This window comes from Neolamprologus multifasciatus, chromosome 14, assembly GCF_963576455.1.
Source record: "Neolamprologus multifasciatus chromosome 14, fNeoMul1.2, whole genome shotgun sequence".
NCBI lineage: Eukaryota > Metazoa > Chordata > Actinopteri > Cichliformes > Cichlidae > Neolamprologus > Neolamprologus multifasciatus.
In genome coordinates this window covers 12,339,730-12,366,731 of record NC_140452.1, presented here as the reverse complement: position 1 = coordinate 12,366,731, position 27,002 = coordinate 12,339,730, and the positions used below count along the sequence as shown (strand labels likewise).

Here is a 27,002-nt window from a genome sequence, read left to right as displayed (position 1 = left end):
AATGCAGGAGGAGAGGACTGAACCCAGCTTTGCCCAAAATGCAATTTAGTTCTCAGAGAAAAGAAAATGAATAAGGTTATAAATAAGAAATGGAGTGGTATGACATGTAGGAGAAAATGTGCTGACATGAAAAGTGATGTTCTCTAGAGTCATGGCCATGGATGGACTCTCATATTAAAAGTGCTGCTGTGAGAAGAGTCAACAATTTGTCACCATTACTGGACTTGCTGTGCAGTCATGTTGAGGCAGACTCATTAGAAAGCTTTTCATGAGTTCACCCTGGGCGAATGTAGCAAAACAAGAGGAATGTTCCTTCAAGGACCTGATATGACTCATGTGATTGACACAAAATAAAAATGAATGGAGACGAGGGCTGGCTGATGGAGATGCGTGTCGCCTACTGAAAGACATGTCATAGTCTTTTCAGCTCTATGCTTTAGCAATAAAAAAAAATAGATGGAGTGAAATGTGCCTTATGAATTATCTTATTTTGCTTTTGCAGGTAAAATTTATATTATTATGTTTGTGCTGTAGCGCAACAATAAAAAATACAACATCCACTGACAGAGCTCTACTTACACCCTCACCAGTCAGGTGGTAAAGTCCGCCATTTATATAGTTTAGTTGAATATTTGACTCTGTGATAGCCATTTAGCACAAATAAATTTATGATCCACTTTGGTTGTGCTCGTGTGTTTTCATTCAAGTTTTTCTTTTGTAGTTTCCAGTTTACTTTGATATGCAGTCATTGTTTTCTCCAAGGTGAACTTCCTGGTTGCGGATAAACTCTCATGGATGGATGCATATGAATGTCCTCTACTCCATCACACTGTAATGTTTTGCTATGATATGTTTCAACCATGCAAAAGTGGACTTTGAGGTAAGATCTCTCTCTTTTTTGGTGGGTTGCCATGTTTCTAAAGCGCCAACTTGTTGATATAACATCAAACTCAATGCACCATTCAAACATTAAAAACAGCAACAAAAGAGTTTGCTATGTTTTTGTGGAGTTGGCTTTAGTAGGCTTGAATGCAACAATTCGGAGTTTAGGATTGGAGAAAAAGTAATAGATGTTCTTTTTGTATTTTGTTTCCTGCTTGCCTTGGCAATAATTAAATCTGGAGAGTTGTGTAGTTTTTGTATGTCTTAATGCCACAATGAAAAGACTTGGATGAATACAGTTTTTAATTGCTGAAAATGTCTGTTTGATTTTACCCTTGCTATTACAAACTGTTTACTCAGGGACTACTTTGAGATACTGCTTAATTTTCTTTTCAGTAATGTGCTGGGACACTGTTCCTCCTCTGTAAATTTAGAATAAATAACAATAAAAAGCAGATGTCTGAACCAACTTCCTTGACTGTTGTACTTATTTTGGTTTTATGAATTCCCCAAAATATACACAGATTTAATTTTTTTTGGCCTTAAGGTTTTCTGTGAGAAAAGACACGGTTAATGTCAAAGTTTGCATTTCAGTCCCAGGAAAATCTTTACGTAAACGTAACCAAGCAGTTATTATATTTTTATTGTATTTATTTATTTAGCCCAATTCTAATCAAACTAAAAACTACAAAATAATAACGATAACAATAATCAAATAAATAAGCATGCAAAAGAGAGAGAAAAAAAAAAGCTATGTGGTAGAAAGCTCTGACTGCCTCTTACAAGCCCGAGCTGCTGGCTCATATCTTGATCAACAGCATTAACATAACATAGAATAACATACACAGCAATCTGTGAAAAGTTACTGTCATTGACTCCTGAGTGTCACAGCAGTTTGCTTTTAAGCTCCTTAGAAACAGTTCCAGGAAGAGCTACCGATCACTGGTCTCCTGGGTCGTTTTGTTCAATCACCGAGTTGAAACTGCCTCAGAGTGCACTAATTACACTCAGTAAAGTGCAATGCAGAGCTTTCATGACCTCAGTGGAGGCTGATGAAGACCTGCCGGCTGTCACTAACAGAGGCCGTCTCTGAACGCACAAAGTCCGGAGTTCACCCTCTCGGATATGCAATGCCCAATGTGGCACAACTTTCCTTAGTTTTATTACACAATGTGGAAAAGATGAGCTTTGAAAAGCCTTCAAAGGAGCATTTAATAAACTATAGCAACACTGCCAGGGTCCATTCTTGATATACTGTATTGATACAGGTTGAGCGTTGTGGCACTGGAATTTTTATCTCAGTAGTGTAGTGTAAGCATGGCTTTTTGCAAGTCTTATGTATAATATAGACCCCCTCCCTCTTACACTTTTCGCCATTCCTCAAAAAGAAATCCACAACATCCTTCTCTCATATGTTCATCCCAAAATCAATTCTCCTTGTTTGTCCTCCAGCCTGTAGTCCTGTTTATCCATTTTTTTTTTGTTAAGAGTCGCCCACTAATGGAGACGATGTCAGCTTAATAAAGTAAATGGCACTTTCCAAAGAACACAGTTCAGCCATTTATTTCATTATTAGCTTTGTTGTGAGCGTTTCTGTTCAATTATGATTGTCAACTGTATCGCTCTTCCTTTCTGAGGAAGCATCCATCTATCCATGATTAGAGGTTCCTCCTTATGCAAGTAAACATTAATGACACTCTACTCTGCAATCTTAGCTAGCTGCATTCTTGTTTTGGCTGATAAATGTACACCAGTGAGAAATCAGTTCGTACTCAGAACAAGGTCTGTGGAAGCATTAAATTGTGGATCGTAATTTCTGGAAAGTGACACTTTTTATATGTATATTTTTGGTGCTTCGAGCAGGTAAATGCCACCTGGTTCCATTATATTTAACTGCAGGAAGACATAGTGCCAAAACAGGAAAATTCACACCAAAGTAATCTAGACACATAAATAGCAGTATGAGCCACAGGGAAAATCTTCAAGAATTTGTTACATCTCGTAATTCACTTATTATGCTGTAAATAAAACTCCTTATATTTGGAAGAAAAAACAAAAACAAAACTTGTATCTGAAGATGGACCTTAACTTAAAAATCTCAAGTCTTACCTGACTTAAAAAACAAACAAACTCTAGAGCTTCTTCAGGAGCGTTGCTGTTTTATACATACATAGATTATTTACAACACTATCACCAGACTGCACTATCATTCACACAAGTTTTGCGCACTCATTCCAACATCTATAGAATATGAACTCTATAGAACAGTTTAAATATATCTCTTCCGTTTCCCAGATTCAAATCCTGTCCTCCTACGCTTGCTCTTCACAGGCTCCACATTCCACAAGAGTCCTGCTCATGGGATTGCATTACTGTGAAGGGCGATGCAATTCAGCTTCTTGTCTCTATACTTTTATTTACTCTGCACTGAAAGATGAAATGAGGGAGGAGGGGGAATGTCAACTTCATACTTACTGCAATGCGGGCCATCTGTATGTGTTTTAAGTGTGTAAATGTAAACATAACAACTTTGATGTAAGGGACTTTATACAGTGCAGACGCTTCCACTTGGGGTAATCTTTATCCAATATCCTGGAATAATCAGAGGTTACAAACAATCTCTTCTCTTCATCAAAACACTTAAAACAAGGTCTAATAATCCCCACACCTTCATATACTTGCTGAAAAGCAGCATTCAAATGCCGTTATTTTGGATTTACATGTTAGCCAGCTCATTTATCTTCATTTAATATCTGTGATTATAAAGCTGGAGCGAGCTGGAGAAGGTTAATATCACATCATGACTCTGCCTCCGCAGAAGTACAGAGCTATAAAGATCTCTGCCTGGGGCAATCAGCTCTGAGAGAAGGTGCTCACCTGAAATGAGACAGCAAGGACACTCGGAGGTAAAACACCCCGTTAAACATTTGGATCAATATTAACGTGACTTCCATTTCATGCTTGCCCAATTCCAATCACCTAACAATATACTCGGATACTGGGCGGAGGCTGGCGGTAACAGGGCAGGTTATTACAGGAAGAGGGCAGAGACAGAATGTGCTGGCTAAGCTGTCAATGCTGCTAATAGACAACGAGGTAGAGTTTAAGGCAGAGTTTAACCTCCCATCACACATGTCCGTGATTGCACACACTCTTGCACACACATTGTATAAGTTACACTTGTACTAGTTTTAACAATAACTTGATTTAAACAAATACAGATTACATTTAAAGTTGTGTATTAAATTTGAATGATATCAAAACTCCACACAGGACATTCTTTTTCTGAGATAAACACCAAACTCACTAAAACCTTATTGCAAAATCCATCATCGTTTAACATGTGGTACTAACCTCTAAAGTCTGAAAATACCATCAGTTTAAAAAAAAAGAGATAAAAAGCAGTTAAAATGATTGGTAAAACTTGTGAAATATAAAAAATCTTCTTAATATCAAAGAGAAAACACAAAAGAATGCGGTGCCAACAACCATGCAAGCCACTCGCTGAAAAGTTGGTTTAAAAAAATGTTCTATTGCACTTTCATTTTACCCAAGACTGACATTTACTCTGAACACAATCATGCAAGTCTGCCCTCTTCAAACTCAAATGGTGCCCGAGTGTATACTGTCATATCCTGCTGTCAAACCAGGAACTGGCTATTCAATTTAGACAACCTGCTGGTTTTCCAGTAGTCTCTGATTTTAAAGCCTCAGTAATGACTCTCATGGGCCAAGTCAAACAAGCCTCTTTGTTTTTCTACTATAGTGCCTATGCTGCCTGGAAGCCACTAAAGAGTTGTATAGCATCTCCATCAAACCCCAGAAACAAAGTCTGGATATGACAAATGATTTCCAACCTCTCAGCCTTTGCACCAGGATTATCTACAAAGAACAGGTCCTATCCTAAATACTATGCTAATTAAAAGTGAATACTCTTGTAAAAAACACAATGTGTCATAATCCATTTTTTTTAAACTGCCAACTGTCACTGCCAAAAAAAACCCTGCTGAAGCTGTAACAAAGAACAAAAGGTTTCTCATTTTAACTCATAACAAAAAAATGGCCTCGACTGCGCAACCACATCAAAGACTGCTGGAAACAGCCTGAAAGTGCAGCTCACCTCTCATGGAGAGCAAGAGGGCCATCCGACCGCAGGCGATCCCTTTCACTTGACAAGTTTATACATTATTCCGCTCATTAAAACCACCGCATGCCAGCAGGACTTCAACAAGTCTTCCGTCAACCTCATTGAGGTCCTAATGTCACATTGCAGAAAGAAAACTGAAAGCTCCAAAACATTCTGGTGAACGAATGACGTAAATAGCAAGTAAAGTTCACAGTATGACACGTGTTACCTGAGTCAGTAAAGCAGCTAATTCAATTCAATTCAATATTATTTATATAGCGCCAAATCACAACAACAGTTGCCTTAAGGCGCTTATTATAAAGGTAAAAACCCTAGATTAATACAGAGATAATGCACACATGCTAACACATACTTTGAGCACCTGCACAGTGGAGTTTGACAAATAAAAATGCGTCTGGTTTGTAACTGAAATATTCTTACCCTTCTTACCCTGTATGAGTACTAAAGCAATTTTATAGAGTATGTTATAGAGGATTTTCACAATATAGGTCATACCTTGGGAACTTTCTTTTGTTTTCTTTTTCTTTTTGATATGAACTGAGTTAAAGTTATCTTAAGAACAATAAATAAATAACAAAATACAGTAAATGTCAGTGTTGAGTGGAAGGTGAGTGGGAGGAGAGTTTATTGCGGATGTTCTGATCTGTTAAGCATTTAGTGCCACTTTATTTATTGGTAGGCAGTGTTGATGCAACACAATGCAATTTCTTCATCAAAGATTCTTAAAAGCTCTTTGATATTTTTAAGTGGATTAAAAAAAATACTAATGTAACATTAATTGACTTGAGCCCTTCTTACAATGGATTCAATGAAGAGCTGAAAAGCCATGTTTGTACTTATCGAACGTAACAGTGGATCCACTATAAAAAAGAAAAATCTGAGAAATGCTATTTCTATATGGGTGGAGCATCATCCGCTGAAACACCAGCTCATGTTCATGTACAGAGTTGCCATGATGTACATACTACAGCAGCCATGATAGCGCAAGAGCTGAATGTAGCCAGATGACATCCCAAACCCAAGCCACCAGTCTGTTCAGTAGCTCAAAACTGAGGCACAATGAGGTCAGGGAACATTGTCATGATCATGCATGTGTCTGCAACCATTATAACAAGGCTACGCTGACCACAAAAAGTTCCCTGCTTTCTGTTTTCCATAAAGTTAAAATGGGTCTTACTCTATTAATTTCAGCCTCAATACTTTCAAACTTGTGCCATTAAACATCTGCGCTGCTATTCAATTACAGACAGGAGAGTATCGCCAAGGGATTTTAACAGTACTGAGTAGCTTTTAAAAGTCAGTGTGGCAGGATATAAAGAAATAACCGACAAAAGGTGGTGGGCAATGCTGCAAGGCTGCCTCGGTCAATGAGAAAGGTTTGAGGCATGAAGAAGAAAATAATAAAGCGGGAGAGCCAATTTGCTCTAGAGTATGTGTTGCAATGATAATAAAAAGTGCAATAAAATGGATGTGTCATGTTCAATTCACAGGACTCATAAAAAATGTTACCTATAAAAATTTCTGCTAAGCAACATGTTAAACTAAACGGACAAGCGGAGGCTAAACTTTAATCCTTTTTCAAAAATGTTTTAATGGCAACACTGAAGCATTGAAATGGGATAACGCTGGATGTGAATTTTTAGTGCCCTAATTATGAAAACTTTCTTTTTTTAAATGCACATTCCATATAAATGGGAAAAACTCACCATACTCTTGCAGTTCCTTGCATACGACATCTAGGTGGGTGGAGCCAAATGGGTTTCTGACAAATCTCCGCCTTCGCCGCAGGTCATCTTCCCAGTAGTCAAGACGCCAGAAGTCATGCAGCTGACTATGGAGGAGACCAAAGGACAGGCAGGTTAGACAGAGCAAACAATGATGGACTGATTACACAAGCCACGTTCTTATCAGAGGAAAACATCTTGTGGAGAAAAACCAGGCCATAGTTAGAAGGCATATTAAGCTGGGCCTCTGCATACTGCATGCACAGACCTACTAATGTTAGTCCTGCTAATGCTATAGCATCAGAAGAGCAGGGAGCAGCAGCAGCCGCTGCACGCATAAATCACCAGTACTCCCATTAACAAATACAGCATCAAATTACAAGTATAAATGGCACAGCTTGCCTCCTTTTTACAATGTTTTTTAACAAGTCTTGTAAATCAAAGGTAGGAACCTCAACGCAGACAGCGTGGAGTTTAATGATCGGGGTCTCGGGGCGGTTGAGGCATGAGCCTATAAAACAAGCCCCCTCCCTGAGTATGTGGAGCCATGATTAAAATAATGTGCTGAAATATTCATTGAAATGATTCCCAGAGCCCTGGAGCAACCCAATAGAAAATTGCATTTTTATTCATTATTAATAACAGCGAATTAGGGTGGTAAAAAAAAAAAAAAAAAGACAGAAAGAAGAAAACAGTTCCAGCATGTGGTAACCATCTTTGTAAATGATTATTTCAACATTAGTGAGGACCTGGGATAATTTTATTGCTTGCAGCTAATGCAAACCATTAAGCATCACAACCAGCATTAGGTTTCTAAGTGCTGCTTGTTCCAACTGCACGCTAGCTGGAGCTATTTCAAAGCCTTTACGTTTCCTTTAGAGGAGAATACAGCAAGACAAATCTTGCTTTAATTTACCTTTACCAAGGAGAAGGAAAAAAATTGCATCAACTCTAGCTGACAGACAAGAAATCCTTACATCAGCTATTCCAATTTTAACCAAATGTGAAGAAATAACACATATTTTTCCTTCGTTTTGTTCTCTTTAACAATGACGCTATGTGCGAATAGGGCAGCGCACTTCAGTACCTCAACAGAATAAATCTAGAAACAGGCGCTCAAATCTCAAAATAAAACCTTGGACGGGATATTGAGTGTTCAAATCCAAGCTGAGATTTTCCTGCGTGTGCTGGATACAGTAAGACCCTGGCAGGCAGTCTATTTCATTGTATAGTTTCTGCCCCCTTCCCTGCTACAGTACTGAGGGAGTCTAAACAGATTAAAGTGTTAGAGGGGATCACATCACAAAATACAGCCTTCTTGCTCCATAAATATAATATCTACCAGTGTCAGAAATCAAGAGGCTCAGGAGACTTAGCCGGGCTCTGACAGCAACATGAGCTCAGTTTCAGTTAAGTATCAATCAAAACTGAGTGTATATGTGTGTGTCTGTGTGTGTGTGCACATGTTGTATGCGCAAAGTATCATGAGCTGCTGTATGCAAAGCAACACTGAACGCCTTGAGCTTGTCCCCTGTCAATCTCCCTCAAAGCCTCACTGAAGAAAAGAGAGATGTCAGTGGGTGGAAAGGAGACACCCACGTAAATGATATTGTAAATGCGAGATTACACAGTGTGAAAAATGTAAATCCACTGCAGGCAACTGGGCGATTACTGTTGAAGATTATGTCCCCTAATTCTTAGTACAAATACACAGCAGATGCCAGTGGGGGATAAATCTGCCTCTTTGAAGAGTTCCCTGTAACAGCATTAACTAAATTTGCTGCATTTTACACAAAGTGCTTGTTTGCTTATTTGAGTGCAACTTCAAGCCAAAATATCTTCATTTGTCTTTAACAGCAAGCAAATACACAACAAACCAAACCTCAATCAACTGATTAATGAGTTGGACGCCGGTGTTTTTTAATGTCTCCTTGCCTGTTTCGGCCTGTGCAGATGGTTTCAGTTTAAATCTGCTGTTTGAGGAGGAACTGTGATATTCTACACTATGTGGTCAGTGCTGGACCGGATTTGGACTGTGCCAAAGTGCTGTGCTGAAGGAACCTCCTCTCTGAGGGTGGTCCAAAAACTGCTCAGGAGGATTGCAATCCTGATGGGGATACACAGTTGGATGGCATCAAGCTCCCAGCTGCAGCTCTCCAATAGGGAAATGGCAATGAAACACTAAAGAGGACGTCCATGTCTTAAAAGCTTTGTAAGAAATGAGAGTTTGTTTTCTTTTTCCCCAAACGCAGCAAATGGGCCTGAATTTTAAAACTGCACTTGGATAATGTATGCACACATTTTTACTGTTTAATATGCTGCAAAAGCTAACAACCAACACTAATCTCTTCATTTTTAAAAAAATTCAGATAATCAATTTTTAATATAAGTAATAAAACACAAATCCAGCTACAGAGTCATTAATAGAAAGATAGTGTGTTGTCTCAGTAACAAATTGTCCATCCAACATCATTCATTAAGGGATGGCTGGAGACCTTTCTTATTTGACACATCAAATGTGTCTGGCTTCATGACAACCATAAAGAATTGCTGTGAGCCGGCCCGCTAGAAACTGGCAAAATTTATTAGTCCCATCACCCATCAATCACCCAAATGGATTTCAAACCGCATTTTAAAAGCTTATTTTCCAGCACTGATAACCTACAGGAAACGGGAACACCATTATTTATGGCCGCTTTCAGACTTGCTAAGTGCAGTAAGATAAATTTGTAACAGGACTATTGTCTATTCTCTGCTCTTTCAAATATGTATTTAAAGGGCATCTTTCCTCAGGGAGCCAGTGTTGAGGTCTATGAGATGAACACCTAAGTATACGTGAAACGTAGGTTGTTGAAAAGAGAAAGCTAACTGGCGTAATTCAAAATAATAACAGTTTCTAGGAAATTATATCATTCCAAAAAATGTTGGCTTACATTGGGTTGGAAGGTGAAATCTATTTTATGTTGCGGTTATAAAAGGAGCAGAAACTCCATAGTTTCCTGAAATATTTCTGATTATTTGGCAAATAGTATCGGTGTTTATTAAAAAGGTGAAACTGTGCCAGGCAATTAAAATCATCTTAAATGTAATAAAACTATGTAAGTGATGGATTAACACATTGAAAAGCAACACATTTTTGTAAACAACAACAACAACAAATGTTATTTATATAGCACATTTAAAAACCAGTGGCGTACCAAAGTGCTTAACATGCAAGAGAGTAGGATGAAGTAACAGGGAAGGATGAGGGCTATGGCAAGGTACCAAAACATGCTAGCAGGTTGAATGTCATTAAAAACACAAAAGCAAAAGAATTGCATATAAAAGCATAAAAGAAAACTAAGTGTAAAGGATAAAACAGTCAAAAAAATTAAAAATGATTAAAAGTAATTAAGAATAAGCCAAAGATAAGAATAAGCATTACGCTAACTAACAAGCCAGCGTTAACTGGTAGAAAAAGCGAGGCTAAATAAGTGGGTTTTTAACCGCGATGTGAAGGAATGGATGGAATCAGACTCGCGTATAGCGATGGGGAGGTTATTCCATAAATCGGGTGCAGCCAAGGCAAACGCTCGGTCACCTCTAGTCTTCAGCCGGGATCTCGGCAGTACCAAGAGTAACTGGGAAAATTATCTTAGTGCTCTAGTAGGGGTGTATAATCTAAGTAGCTCAATGAGGTAGCTTGGCGCTATATTGTTAATAATTCGGAAGGTAAGCAGCAGGATTTTGAATTGAATGTGATACTTAATGGGAAGCCAATGCAGATCAGCAAGGACAGAGGTAATAGAGACACGCCGCCCACTACCAGTAAGGAGACGAGCAGCCGCATTCTGAACAATTTGGAGTCTATGGAGAAGAGTAGAGTTAAGACCGAAGTAAAGTGAGTTACAATAATACAACCTAGATGTCAAAAGGCGTGGATAATCTTTCCAAGGTCCCTATGCGGAACATAGTGTCTGGCCTTGCTAATAAGACACAATTGATGGAAGCAAGATTTAACAACAGAACTTAAAAGAACTATCCAAAAATACAAATATCCAAATATTTACTTGTAATACAGTTACGGGAATAAGGCAAAAACATTGATACAGCAATATAATGTATCACTTCCTCTGGCAATTACAGACAAATTGACACCAAATACTAGTATGTGCATTAAAACAGACAGGCACAGTCAGTGGATTTTGCCACAAATTTGCATTACTAGAGTCACTACTTCATGACTCATTGTTGTAAAGCTTATCAAAGGAATGAAGGGAAAAGCGACCATAAACTGACTGGCAATACAGAAAAAGCCAAACAGAAGGAGAAGCAGAAGGAGAGGAAAGTCATCTAGAAAACATAACAAACATCTATAAAACGTAAGAAATAATAATGATAGTGTACATAAACTGACAAACCAATGTGGCAAAATGCTGTGTTAGGAAATTGTCATTCTTCTGGGCAACACATTGGGAAACTTCAGTTCAGTTCAATTCTGTTCAACCCAATTGTACTCAATCCAAGTCGCCTCAAGGGGCTTTATATTGTAAGGTAAACCCTACTATGATACATACAGAGAAAAACCCAACAATCATATGACCCCCTATGAGCAAGCACTTTGGCGACAGTGGGAAGGAAAAACTCCCTTTTAAAAGGAAGAAACCTTCAACAGAACTATGCTCTGGTTGGGGCAGTCGTCTGCCGTTGGGGTGAGGAGACAGGACAAAAAAAAAACAAAAAAACAAACCTAAATGAGAGCCAGAGATTAATACCAACTAATGATTAATGATTAACTAAATGGGTCATATTTTGAGTTGCTTTGTGGTTCCTACCGCTATTTAATAATCAAACAATATTTTCACGACTTGCATCTATTGGTTCTTTATAAGGTAGATAATTGATGAAAACTGAAACTTTAAAATCGTCAAATGGGAATTTTCACACACACTTAAGTTGCAAAATTGTATATAGGGATATACAGTTAGGTCCATATATATTTGGACATTGACACAAATTTTGTTTTTTTAACCTTTTTTTTACGTGTTTACTAAAACAATTACAGTAATTCCAATTATTGTTCTATAACGGACATGGTCATGTGTAGACTCTCAGCTTTCATTTGAGGGTATCCACATTTAAACTGGATGACGAGTTTAGGGGGCTCAGCTCCTTAACGTGTGCCACCCTCTTGTTTTCAAGGGACCAAAAATAATTGGACAATCGACTCAAAGGTAACTCATGGGCAGGTGTGGGCAATTCCTTCATTATTGAGCAGATAACAGGCCTTCAGTTGATTTGAGGTGTGGTGCTTGCATTTGGAAGATTTTGTTGTGAACAGACAATATGCAGTTAAAGGAGCTCTCATGTGGGTGAAACAAGCCAACCTTAACCCTTTCATGTATAGTGGTCACTACAGTGGACAGCTATTCAAAGACTGTTTTATTGTATTTGTGTCAGTGTTGATGGTATACTTGCACATAAACCACTACATTGGACACTGATGTGTCACTCCATAGCCTGCCACCCATTGGTCAGTCAGTTGTCCACCTAAGTGGACATGTAAACAACTTTTTGAAAAGTACATTTAAAAAAATAAAGTTCAAAAATATTTTTTCCTACCTAAAGATGAATAAAAATACTTAAGAAAAAGAAATACCAATTGATAATTCATGCATGAAAGGGTTAAGCTTCAAAAACAGAAAAAAAAAATCAGAGAAGTTGCTACGATGTTAGGAGCGGCAAAATCATCCTGAGAAAGAAAGAAAGGACGGGTGAACTCAGCAACGCAAAAAGGCCTGGACGTCCATGGAAGACAACAGTGGTGGATGATCGCAGAATCACTTCCATGGTGATGAGAAACCCCTTCACAACAACCAGCCATGTGAACAAAACTCTCCAGGATGTAAGTGTATTGATATTGAAGTCTACCATAAAGAGAAGACTGCATGAAAGTAAATATAGAGGTTCCCTGCAAGGTGCAAGCCACTCATAAGCCTCAAGAATATAAAAACTAGATTGGACATTGCTAAAAAATAAAAATCTAAAAAAGAAAGCTTACTACATCATCTGCAAAACACAGTGGAGGAAGTGTGATGGCTTGGGTGTGCATGGCTGCCAATGGCACTGGGACACTAGTGTTTATTGATGATGTGACACAGGACAGAAGCAGTCAGTGTTCAGAGACATACTGTCTGTTCAAATCCAGCCAAATGCAGTCAAATTGATTGGAAGGTGTATCATAATACAGATGGACAATGACCCAAAAAACAGAGCCAAAGCAACCAAGAAGTTTATTAAAGCAAAGAAGTGGAATATTCTTGAATGTCAAAGTCAATCACCTGGTCTTAACCGAACTGAGCATTTAATTTGTTGAAGACTAAACTTTGGACAGAAAGTCCCACAAAAAAACAACAACTGAAAGTCGCTGCAGTTAAGGCCTGGATGAGCATTAAAAAGGAAGAATCACCAGCATCTGGTGACGTCCACGACTTCCGGCTGTCAATCCCAGCAACGGGTTTTCAACTAAGTAGTAGAAATTAACATTTTATTTTCAGTTATTTAATTTGTCAAATTACTTTTTGAGCACCTGAAATGAAGTGATTGTGTTTAAAAAAAAAAAAGAAAGCTTTAGTTCCTCACATTTTAGGCAATCTTTTTGTTCAACCCACTAAAATAAAAGTCTGCACTTCAACTGCATCTGAGTTGTTTCATGTAAAATCAATTGTGACAACGTGCAGAACCAAAATTAGAAAAAGTTATCTCTGTCCAAATATTTATGGATCCAACTGTAGAACTAAAATGTCAGCATCCATCTATAGCCTTTGAGATGCAATGCATCTTTTTTGGAGCAATGGCCTAACACGTTACAGGCCAGCTACTTAAGAGTCCTCAACACTAACTGAAATATGCACCTATTTCTCTGTAACTTCACATCTGTAAATGTAATAAAATGTATAATGCCTTAGAAATAAGTGACCACAGTGATCTGTTGTCAAAAGCAATAATTAACTTCATGTTTTTCAAGCCATTTAAAACAGAATGGCTCATAAAACTTGCACAGCGTTCGATTGCAGACAGATGAGTTTCTCATGGTTAAAGATTTTCTTTTTATTCTATTTATGCTCAGAGGGGATTTGTGTGAGGCAGTCGGGAGGAAGGACAGGGACATGCTGATTCAATAAAACACCATTATACTCCTTTTAAAAAGCTTCCATTGGTGACATGAGTAGGGGGTAATTATAATAAATGCCAGTAATCACCGACAATTCTATTCAAAGGAGCAGCGACTGGTTTCTGTCTCACACACACACATACACACACAAACACACACGGACACTGAAAAAGCGCCAGTTTTTAGTGTAATTCTGAGGACAAGTGGTCTTTTCTTTTTCTGTTTGCCGACCTAACAGGCTCTGACTATGTGATCTAAAAAGTGTGAACTAAAAAGTGCACGAGGAACGTGTTTGAAATGTCTCAGTTAAGGTAAAAAATGAGCTAAAGTAAAATAAGGAGACAGTAATAAATAGTTCACTTGTTATCTAGCTGCTCAACCAGTGATTTCTGCCATAGTAGTCAGTTCTCGTTCGCCCATTTAACACTGATTTATTGAAACCTATCCTTTGTGTACATTAAAATGACAACCAGACATGTGGCACTGTAATGACAGGGACCTCACACGCCATGAAAACCATCGGGCAGCCTGCAGAGGCTGAAAACCAAAGCGAAAAAATGTGAAAACATCTTCTGTCAACCAGCACATTCTTCTTCTTTTTTTATGCAGCATTCACCAACATACAGCTGTTAGATTAAAAAACTAAAAAGACACAAAAAAGCACCCTGTGCATGAAAGTTGTGACTGGTAACCATATGGTGATGAGCCCGTTGCGTTCAAAGTAAACTATAAAGTAAGGAAAAAAATACAAAGTAATTTCCTCTATAAAAACACACCAAGTCTGATCATGTGTCTCTCGAATGCCAAGTGTTAAGTGACTGTATGGCCAACATCAGGATTAGATTATCACAAAGGGCTGCAAATGGCACACAATACTTTCATCTCTTTAATTTCACCATAGCTTTTCATCGCTGTTCTCAAGACTGCCGCAGACTTTAGGTTACGAAGCTAAGATCAAAATGCTTTGGGTTACTGGATATGACTTTTCTTTTGTTGATTAAGAGATAGAATGGAAACACACTGAAGAACGTTATTGGACAAAGACAAAAGGACACAGCGGCAACAAGATTAACTCCAGGTCATCTGGCATAATGAAGACAGACATACGAGGGATGAGGAGCCACATTGTGCTGTTGGTGAGCTCCCCTGGATCGCCAGCTTTCCGGAACCTATCTTTCACTGGAAATGTGGCACAGTCAAGCAATGCCCAGCTCAATTTCAACGCCCACTGAAATTGATGATTGCGTGAATGGGCCTCTTTCCAGAGATAATTAGCACAGCGTACAAGGTTAAGAGGGCCCCAAGGGAAGAGAGCCTGGTGTAGGTCAAGAACGAATGTGAAAAAGAGAGGATAGCAGCGAGCGAGAACAAAGAAGCATCATGTTTTCAATAAGATCAAATTAATGACGATTATAAAATGCACCCTCACTTAGAGGCTATTTTAAATAGAGCTGCATTTTATTGATATACATAGTAGATTAAAACAATAAGGAAGAGCAGAAACCGCTTTGGTAGAGTGGATGGGAGATAAACATCTAAAGTGTGCATGTGAACAGAAAAAAAAGCCCTTAGAGGTGATTTAATTTTATAGCAGCTTCTAAGATTCCCCTTTTGATTTTACAATATTTAACAGAGTACTTCAGATTAATCACAAGAATGTAGGATCATACACGTTTTGCTGCTCTGGACGTCAAGTATAAACGTGTCTTTGAACTATATCCAGTATGTTGCCAGATTAAATTTTGTTTTTACTGTCAGGCTCAATTGGGGACCTTGACTTTTGTTTTCTGCCCCAAAGGGATCATCAGACCTCAACCCTTGCAAGGCTTTAAGGATCTCTAAAGGAGCTCACACCCCCACTGTGGTAGTAGCTTTCTATTAGAATTGATAACCCCTTTCAGGAAGGACCAAATACTGCGGGCACATTGTGAGTAAAAAGGTTCATTCCATCACAAAGTTATTATCCACGGGCAGATTGTTACCATTCATCACGTGCCAGAGATGAAACTCACTGTTAGTCAAGGGAAACGGCTGTTTCACTGCCTCGAAACAGATCAATATATTCCGCCATTTTCCTTTTGCTCCTCTGCTACAAAAAAGTAATTATACAGAAGAAATGTTGACAATCAATAGACTAGTCAGGTAAGGTTAAGGTCTGCTGTGGAGGCCAGCAGAGGCTCCTCCGTCAGCTGTCAGTGATGCTACTGAACTCAGACGCCCGCATGGGAACAAAGAGAAGCTTGTATGCTTCAGCTCCCTTTTACATTTGTGTTAGGTTGGCTGTGTCGAAACAGTTAGTATCAGTGCATGAAATCCAATGAATTTTCAAGTGTTTAAAGGTATGTGTGTGTGTTAATGTAATGCAATATTAAAATTAGACCTTTAAATATATAACAAAATATAATACAATAACACATATAAAAAGAAAAAAAGAAAATGAACAAATACACCATTAAGCTGCCTTTTTTGCTCTAACGGTGTATTCAAAAAGACTTTTGTTGCAGTAAATAAAGTTGCAGTTTAACTTTGTAGAGAGAATTTATTGTGCTGTCACAGTACGGTAGTCCCGTGCTGCAAAAGTACTGGATATTAGTCTTCAATGAATTCATCAGCATCGCCTTGACATCTACTTTCACTTTAGACGAGCCTGAACTTTATAATCCACTGGCAGGGTTCAGAGGTCAACAGCAGAGGGGACCAGAGGGCAGGGAAAATCACTCTCTCCCTGGAAAAAACTCTGACATCCAATTTTCAACTTGATTTATCAGTGTAAAGCTAAAATTGATAGGGTGTCATTACTGCACAGGGAGCTGTCTTGGAGAGATGTATCAAAGCCTCCTCATTTTGATTTAGCACAGCGGATCAATACAACCCTATACTGTTTCAATTTGAGGACTATTGATTTTTCTATGCTGACTCCATACAGAGGGACATTCATCATCAAGCAAGCATATAGTATGGATCCAACGGGCCACCATAGGGTCTGATCTGCGTATTTTTCAGGCAGATCATATGACTGTAGAGCAGCTGTTTTAAAGACGTGTACAGATCATTTCCTCATTTACCGCTCCTGCTGTAGGTGCTACGACACAATTTCCTAAAACTGTTTGCTCTAATGTGAACAACAACTTAAAATCAACTGGCTGCAGATACCAGGAATTCAAAAACAGAGAAATCTAATACTTGGGCATCTAATGAGCAAAGCTGCAAACATGTGGTTTAAAAACACTAAACAAAAAAAAGTGTCAGTAGTCTGACTACTGCCTTCCTATGAATAATTTTGTTTATAATATATCCTACACTAATGATAAATATCCCTTGGCATGTCCCCAGGCAGAGCTTGGGAGTTAAAGGCAAAGCAATTTCTGTGCAAGACGGTAAAAACAAACATTACTAACTAAAGGTTCCCTCCCTCCCTCTCACTCACACTCACACACACACACACACACACACACACACACACACACACACACACACACACACACACACCAGACAGCCACCTCAAAATGCTTGAGGGCTTTATATTTTACAAGAGAAGCATAAATGGGAAAGTTAATGTACCATTGAATAAGACTGAGCTGCTGAACTGCAACACTGCCTTGAGCTTGTGAGCATATTGCATCATTTTTCTTCACCAGCAGGTTACCATTAAATTTGAATTTGTTGGAAGTTTTGCGGTATCATTTACAATGCACCCACGCTCAATAACCTTTTGTTTCAATGCAAATGCTATGCCTCTGAGAGAAGCTCCATAAATATTTGAACAAGAGCCCAGAATTCAGTCCAATAGATTTCCATGGGTAGTTAAGGTTCAGTCAGTTTTAAGAAAATCTGTACTTGGACCCTGAGATCCTCACAGTCACAGTCAAAATATTAACATAATATTAAACACAGTGTTTGGATAAGGTCAGTTTTTCTGCCATTGTTCTGGAAGCAATTGCAGTACATTATTGCCTCTAACAAATCCAAGTGTCAACAGGAATTGCAGCATGTGATGTCAATATACATGCATTTGATAAAATTAGACTGGCTACTGCACACAATGTTCCGTGAGTAGAAGGATAAAGAACAAATTTAGCTGCTTAGAACATCTACTGATTTTGATGGAAAATGCTCGAAACATGAAAAACATAAACTAAAGCTATAAAAATTAGTACAACATTTTTTCATATTATGAGGAAACATGGTTTAAGATCTGAAACAAATTCACGCTCAGCAAACCCAGTCGAACATCTGCACTGTATCGTTAAAACGTAATAACAAACTTAAAGCTACTGTTTCAGCAAAGACGCAAAAATTTGGCAAATAAGCAGTTGCGGTTTGTGTATAAAGTGGCAGACTTTCTCTCAACTGGCTGCTCTTCAATTAATTTTATGTGAACAAATTTACTACTACGGTGCATTTCTACAACTGGCCTGTATAATGTGATGTGGATATTTAACTCAAACCGCCTGAGGCTTTCCCTGCACCAAGTCATTGTTCATAGTTCTGCTATTATAAAAAACTGCATGCTTTTCGTCATATCTGTAATTCCCAGCCATAAGCCCAGAAGAAAACAAAACAGCTTGCTGTGACTCCTTTGTTTGTCTAAAATAACTAGCTGTCAATGCTTCTAACCAGCCCTGCATCCATGGGACCATGTGGATGATAGTGAAAAGTAAGCAGCAGAGTGGGAGAGCTGGTGGTTGTTTTAACAGGGCCCATGGGGAAGGCTGCAACTACCACCAGGTGCTGGGCTGTGTTACTGAGAGGGTCAATGAATGCCTGGACAATGCTGCAGAAACACCCCAACCCCCGTCTTCCACCCCGGTATGTTAGATGACTGGCCAATCAGCTGTCCCCAGAGGATTAAGCCACTCGGCACTGTAATTGCATTTGCTGACCTGATTGCTGACCCTATCGGATCCTGGGAAAATGACATTAACTGGTGGCCCTATCCTCTGACTGCAGAGTACTGTGAACAGGTAACTTTTGTCCTGTAGGCTGTACCTAACATTGAGTGGCTATAGTTTATCTTGAAGTCTTAACATCACCCATGTAGGTCTGTAGTTAAACTTGTTCAAGTGTGGGGACCTACCTCTGGGCCAGCGTGCCCCAGGCACCGTGCTTGTTGGTGAGGATGTTGACAATTTTCTGCTTTAACTGGTTGGCCGTTACATGGTCTCTGTGCTTAGCGGCGCAAATCAGGTGGTCACACATCTTCTCTTCTTCTTTTCTGTCAGCAGCATACTGAGCACAATTTGACTAATTTCAGATTTAAGAAAAGAGAAGAAAGAAAAAAAATGCGTTAATCTCATTCTGTATTTACAGATTTAGGTACAGTATCTACCATCAAATTTAATGTTGGACATTGTTCTAATAGCATTTGAGAATGTCTTACTTGAATAAAGTCAGAATAATATATACACTCTAATGGAGCATTTGTCACGCCGAAGAATGTTATAGCTTCATTCAACACACTTGAGTGCATAAAGATATTAGTGGACAGCTGAGAGATATATTTCTACTCCCTTGGAGGAGGGCACTAAATCACTGCAAGCACATGAAGGCAGTCCATTGCCTGACTGTGGACAGATGAGGCTTCCTGTTAGGTAGCTTTGGATGGCGCTATTAGGGGAGAAGAATATAGCCTGTCAGGGTTTACAAAGCTACAATGCCATTATATCAATAAAATGTTTATGCTGTCCACTGGTATAGCAATGGGTTAAAATGTGAAGATTTGCAGTTGTCTTCTAAAACAAACTGTAACAATGTGTAAGAACATATTGTTTTATATAATTCAAATCATAAATATAAAAAAAATGTTTAAATAAAATACAATGTGTAAAATTTGCAGCTTTACTTGTAAACCTTTTTCCTGAAGTCAGCGCAACAGAAGCGCACCAGGTAGCTAAATGTAAACTAGAGGAGCACATGCGACTCTGTCTCACTAGGCCACCCTGAGGGGAAGTCTTGCTAATATTCACAATCTAATTTGCTAACAGAAGCTGGAAGTTAATTGAATTTCCTGCTTTAAAATTTGAATTCTGTCAGATATTATACTTCAACATATACCTCATAAAGCCGATAACTCAATCTCCGCCCGTCACCTCACATTACAACGTGACGCCGTGACAAATATCAAACATTATTTATCACTTAAAGCATATGACGCTTCTTCCTGACACCAACTTAATTGTAAAACTGTCTTATCTGCGTCCTGAATCTTCAATCTTGAAGAGTGGGTAATAAAGTAATGTCAGGCCTAGATGAAAAGTGTAGGCTGTCTGGAGTTGGCAGACAGAACGGATGGGGCCAGGTACACTTCCCCCTTCTCCTGACATTGCATATCTAACCGTCTCTTCCAGTTTATCTAGCGGGTCAAGGATCCTCAAGAACTGTATATCAAGCAGCTGTTTGAGGATGGCTGCTTCTCCCAGATAAGAAACTCATCACTACTCATATGTACAAGCTGTTAACAGAGCTGGCGGAACTGTGTGTGTGCGTGGTTTTGTTCGATAGCAAACACACATTTTGATGTTGAACAGTCAGACTGGTAATACTTCATAACAACTGTTGTTGCGATAATCGCATGATTATAAAACTTTGTGAATAGTTAAAAAGTGCAGTACAGTGTATTTTTGGCTATTATAAAGTTGTAATGTTGCTGTTTTAAATACTTTTGTTTTAAAGTAAGCAGGTGGTGTTACAATTAAAATTAAATTAATTTGTTTTAATCAATTAAAACTACGGTTCATGTCCTATTTAACTCAGTTTTGTTTTCCACTCTAGTCTATCTCACCATTACTGCGACCCCCAACCCTGTGGGTATCGCCAAGATAGCCCAACAATATTTGAAACCCTCACTAATGAGGAATTAAACTTTCATTATGATACCAAATTAAACAAGTGTATTAATAAGATTTGTAATATCTACCAAACCATCCATCCACTTTTGTTGTCTAGTTCGGGGTAATATAGCACGGAGAATATTGTGCCTTCTGATGATATCTGAATTCAATGGTTATCATTTCTCACCTCTCCCAGCTATGATGTCAACACGATGCAAAAATAATTCATAAATCAAAGCTGCTCACTCTTTCACAACAGCAGTTAGCTCTGCATATTTGATATGGTAGATATTTACACTGGATAATCTTCCATAAGAAACCCCAAAGGGATCTGTGTCTTCTCCTGGGATAAAACAGGAGATTTTTTTGCTTTTTAAATGAAATGTGTAAACCACTACACAACTTGCAACTTGCTAGTACTTGCTTTCGCTTTATGAAATGCTTTAATTCTTTGTGGTAAACATTCAACCCGATGTTGGAAACACTCCTCAGAGACTTTAAGCCATATTGACATGTAGCATTACACAGTTGCAGCAGATTTTTTCCACTGCACATCCATGATTAAAATCTCCCTTCCCGCCACATTCCAAAGGTAAGCTACTGGATTGATATCTGGTGACTGTGGAGGCCATTTGAGAGCAGTGAACTCATTGTCATGGTCATAAAACAAACAGACATTTACAGCAAGCATATAGTCAGGTAGTGGTATTTAAGCAATGTTAAGTTGGAACTAAGGGGTCCAAGAAACTTTTGCCACACCATGACATCACACACAGCCTGAACCATTCGCACAGGCAGGATAGATTGATGTGTAATTGAGGCTCTACCATTTAAATGTGGCAGCAAAAATTGAGACCAGGCAATATTTTCCCAACCAATTTTGGTAAATCTGCACAAACTGCATCCTCATTTTCATGTACTTCTGTACCAGTGTGGTCTTCTTCTGTTTCAAATTTCAGTGTGTTGTGCATTCAGAGATGCTCTTCTGCATACCTTGGCTATAAGGAGTGGTTATTTTAGTTATTCTTGTCACTAACAATCCTGCTATTTGTGCAAAATCACTTACTTTCTCCCACAGTCTGATGTTCACTTTGAACTTCAGAAGGTTCTCTTGATTATGCATTTATAATTTCATTGAGTTGCTGCCATGTGATTGGCTGATTTGAATCAATGAGGTGTACTTAACAAATGGCCAGTGAGTCTAATTTATTGTAATTATTAACCTTCAAATAATAATTTGCTGTATTTGAAAAAATACTACTTACTTTCATAACATTTATTAGTGATTAGTGTTTTTATAAGGTCTTACTATATGATTTATTATTGTTTTTGCTATTACTCCACTTAAACCCTAGTGTTTCCTTTCATATCTCAAATGATGGTTTGATGGGCGTAGGCTAAATACAGACAAAGGGATTTTATCCCCCGAGTTAGTTGGCAAAAGCTCATATCAAAATCCTAAATTAATATTGCCGGGATCCCTTTGCCACCAATAATTAAATTTATATGAGTTGTAAGAGCGAGGATTTAATCCTCGTGAGGACACAGAGGGACACGATTACTGAGCATATAAAGTTGAATGTCTGTTTTATACTAATAGGATTTGTTTAGAGCTCATTAGCAGATTGTCAAAATCTATTCACAGCAGATGGTGAAACTGAAATTTGGTCAATTGAAATATTGAAATAGTGTATTTACTGTTGATTCAGTAAGCTGTGCAACTCTGGGCAGGCCTTTAATGCTTTCAGAAGCATAGTTTATACCTCAAACTCTGCATGTTTGTGCACATCCTCTGCTCGCTGTCTGTTGAGGATGAATTCAGCCTCGTTGGCAACCCGGACTATGTGGTCCTTCATGGCATGGCAGAGCAACCTTTAATATTGCAAGAAGAAGAAATTTAAAAACAGGAGAAAACATCAGGATTTTTAAAATTACTATGCATTTCAAGGACACTCCAAAGGAAAGCATAGTGTAAAGGTAAATGTAGCTTGTCAGGACTGTGTAACATTCTGCTTAGTGAGAGAGGAGACTGGTAAACAGAATCATTTGTCTGAGTTATGTTGCAAGGCTGCAGGTCAGTGACAGACCCCTCTGTAGCATTAAGGAGGGAATAGAGTGTCATTAGAGCACTGGAGCCTGTCTGCCACACTCCTGATTGACTGAGCATCCCTTCCCACTGACCAGAACATCAACCCAGAAACTGTATTGCTGACAAGCCTGGCGGTGGAAAGCTTCTCACATGGCTGAGTCTAGACACTCCGTGGTCTCCACCCACATTCACACATAGGTTCCAGTATCTTTAATAAGTGAAAACACCCTGGATATTGTGTGTAGATTACATGCCATTTTACACACCATTAGGCCAGCTTTGTTTTAATTAAAACACCCCTTGTTCCTCTTCAGTGCTTGATACAGATTGTAATTTTCCCTCCCATCCCAAGGAGAGGCAGTAATCCCAAGGCTGCATTCATCAGCTGCTCTCGCCTCTTTAGTTGTTGACAAGCACTCGTTAATAGACAGAAGTTCACTGTTCAAAGACAGAGGCTGACAACACCAAGCTTTGTTTCGAAACCAAGAATAGATGAGAAAGCAAGTTGACAAGTGATATTTGGAGATGGAAAAAAAGACATTTACGCGCTCCACCAGACTTTTTGTGGTATTATTTCATGCATAGAAAACACTAATCAATCACCATTCGTGCCATGACGGGAGTGAGGGTGCTTAGCTGCTACAACAAATGCAACTAAAACTTCATTATGTCAAGAGGGGGGCTTGATTATCATTAACATTCCTACTTTCTTTTGCTACAACAAATGTCTTAGCATCAGTCATTTCAACAGCATTAAAGTTAAAAGGTTGTTTTTTTATTTGTCTTGGTCCTTTGACTGCTTCCATGTGTTGATTTGGATTGCACCTCCTGACAGAGCAGAGGCGCCACTCTCATCTCATGTTGGCATTCATTAACATACAACTCATGAAACACATTAGTTATAAAAGTAGTAACACACCTTTCTTTCTCAATAGCTATTTAATATGATAATGCATGGTGCTAGAAGCAGCAATAACTTAATGAATGCTCTTTCTCTTTCCCTTTGTTTTCATGAGGGGAGGATAAATGGCCTCTAAAGTGGATGTCGGATCTGACTGTGGAATAAGCTTAAATAAAATATCCACCTAATCAGAGCATTGTTAGCCTGCCTGTTAATGGCTTGGAATTCAAACAGCTGCATTATGAAACATAGCTGAATGTTCTGTTGCACATACAACAGATACAATGTCCATGTCAGCCACGCCTTGTAAGGCAAACAGATTTACCAGACTACAGCTACATATACGTCTGTCTAGTTAAGCAGAATAGGTGCACAGAGATTTGAGTAAGACTGGAAAATTATGTGTCTGTCAGCAGCACCCTGGACAGCGCCGTGTGGCCCTACTGACTGAAGCTCTTTGTTCCCGAGCCAGCGGGGGACTCAGAGAAGTTTGGCTGGGCTCAGGCTTGAACCTGGGCATCGAAGAGGCCTGGCCAGATGGGTCAGCAGATGGGCAAGGAGGCTGAGCCGCCCCTGATCTGCTCGACAGAAAACACAGTCTGGCCACACCCAGAGAGGAAGAGGGAGGAATCAAGAAAAACACAGCAAAAAAAGACAGAGGGACAAAATACAAGAGGAGGACCCGACTCTTATGTTATCCTCTCACAACAATCTTATTTACTTTTACCTCCAACAGAGCAGCCAAGAGGAGCAAGAGGTTTATGGGCAATCTAGTAAAAAACAGGGGGATTAGTAACCCAGTGTCTGGCCTTGTTGTTTAATCTTATGTATATTAATAAACTGATACTTTACCTCCCTTCATTAATTAGCTCAATGAATGCCAGTCCAGCATTCTTTTGAATCGAGTTCTGCCACTCCTGAAGAGAAAGAAAAAAATATTTATTACTCACATAAGGACTGCCCGTGCATCTAAATTACCATAAAGCTAACAGAATAATAAAAAAAGAACACATCAGAAATCTTTGCAAAGCACATCAAAAGTTAAAACAGACTTTGCATCCAATATGCAACAAGATCATTCGGAAATGAGCGACAAGAATCCCATTTCGTCATGAAAATTTTATATTTGAAACTGCAATTTAGATACAGTTTCATAGCTTGTAATTCAAGTACGTAAAAAAAGCATTACGTTGATATATCCTTTGAGGGAAAAAAAAATAAAGTGATAGCTATAAAAAGCTGAAATTCTGCACCACATGTAAGACCATCCTTTCTTCCTCTGTGAAAAGATCTGTAAACACAGGAGAGATGTAATTGTGGGATGAAACTGTATCCTCTCGCTTAAATACAGCCATTTCCTCCGTCCCTTACAGTGACAGATTACTGAGCGGGCTCACAGAGCCCTGCAGTGAGTGCCTGGAAGGAATCCGAGTCCTGGGCCAGAGTGCCAGCACTTGCTGTCTCACAACATGCTCTGGAAATGATTAAAAAGCAGTTTGAGCGCGCGCCTTTCACTGTGGGAAATTCAGCTCTCCTGTAACCTTACTGAGGTGCAAATGGAAGAGAAAATAGAGAAGGCCACAGTTCAAAGAAAAAGGGGAAACAGAAGAAAAATGAAAGGAGAAAGAATTTTGGTTCTAAGGGCTAATAATGTACATATAACTTAAGGCTATTCACATATATAAAGGAACCTTTGAACATTGTTTACCGAAAAAGCATTAAATATAACTGCTATTCCCAACTGAAAGACTATATGGTGGTATGTAATCTACATGCAGAAAAGAGGTACACACTGCTTGTTCCCTGTGAGTGTCTGGATAAGATAAGCAGCATTTGTTTAGCACAGTACCAAAATAACTGACATTGACATTATTATGTATGGGTACGTGTTTTTGTACATAGTTGTTGTGACTGACACATACTGGTTCGCGCACGAGTGCACAGTCTGACCCTACGATGCGTTAAGTCAGGGAGATGGTGCTGACAAACTGCTGAGCATCTGGTCTCCAAATGTTCCCCCTGACCCCTTTCCTGTGCTACAGTATCTGCCTGGAATAGGCTGTTGTTGATTTGGAAAGGGATCATGTACAGCCAGACTTCCAAGGTTCCACTCGCACCATGCTCACGTGACAAAAATAAATACGGAAATCAAGGCAGACGTGACACTTGGGCAACACCGGGAAAGTGGCAGCAGGTCAGAGGAGGTAAAGCATGAACTAGTCAAATATGCTATCTTGTCTGAGGTATGCTTGTTGACAGCTGAGATAGCACTTCAGAGACTCTCTTTTTTCTTTTTCTTTTTCCTTTTTTTTTTAAGCTGGAGTGCACAACTCCCAGAGGAGGCTGCCTTTGATTGCAGAGATTTAAAAAATCCTCTGCAGCCCATTTGAAGGAAATTAGGCTCGACGTGCAGCTCCTTAAAAAGAGATGTAATTCTTGATGTAAATGCAGACCATGACCACAGTGCAGCACCTCTGGCTATGTAAAGTTTGTTTAGTAGTTTCGCCAAGAAAAACGAAATTTTAAAGATGCACCAATAGTTTGTCCTTTTGGACATGTCTGGTTACAATTAAAAAAATAAAAAAAGGCTTGACATATTTTTTTCTCATTATTATTAGCTCATAATTACATATCAAGCAGGCATATCCAGGATTACTATTCTCTTAGTAATATCCGAGCAGAACTAAAGTCCTATAGTGACTTGCTTATAGCTGAGTTTAGTTTCCACACACTACAACTCATTTACACTGTATTTGATATGATATAAACTTCATTTAGCTTTCTGGGGGAAAAAAGCTTCAGTTGGAAAAAACTGAAGACTACAGTAGTCTACTGTATACAAATGAATTTGCTACAAGTGGCTAAAAAGTGCCATAATACTATATAATAGCAGGTGAGTTTGTTGAAACACAAACGATACTAAGAAGTGTTTGATGCTCACTTTGGGAAATACTGGAATTCTCCATTGTATCTTTGAAAATCCTGCCACCTAAAATCCCACAACTCCTGTCCCAGTGAACAGCTTGATGGCCTTGAGAGGCATCTCTCTCTTCCCACTTTCATCTTCCTGAAATTCAGCAGGGCACTAAGTATTTGTGGTGTTTCAATCCAACCTGTCAGTATGCGGGAGCCTTTGCTTTTATCTACTCTGCTTTGCTCAGTTGTACTCTCCACATCTGGAGGCCTTCCATCACTAAATCTCTGTGGCTCCACTCTAGATCCCCCCCTGTATGTTTAAGCTGTTACAAGAAACAGAGCTGCTTGACCCTTTCATTC

General features: G+C 38.9%; 1 protein-coding gene across 5 annotated transcripts in view; it reads right to left on the bottom strand.

Moving 5' to 3' along the window:
* Positions 1-27,002, bottom strand: part of nbeab (neurobeachin b) — a 207,833-nt gene that overhangs the window by 68,843 nt on the left and 111,988 nt on the right. For all 5 annotated transcript variants that reach the window (XM_085131434.1, XM_085131435.1, XM_085131438.1 and 2 more), the window contains 4 exons: positions 24,579-24,643; positions 22,500-22,608; positions 18,984-19,150; positions 6,736-6,860 (listed from right to left, as the gene is read on the bottom strand). In XM_085131434.1, coding sequence (XP_084987560.1) covers positions 6,736-6,860; positions 18,984-19,150; positions 22,500-22,608; positions 24,579-24,643 — 466 coding nt within the window. The remainder of the gene's footprint in view (positions 1-6,735; positions 6,861-18,983; positions 19,151-22,499; positions 22,609-24,578; positions 24,644-27,002) is intronic.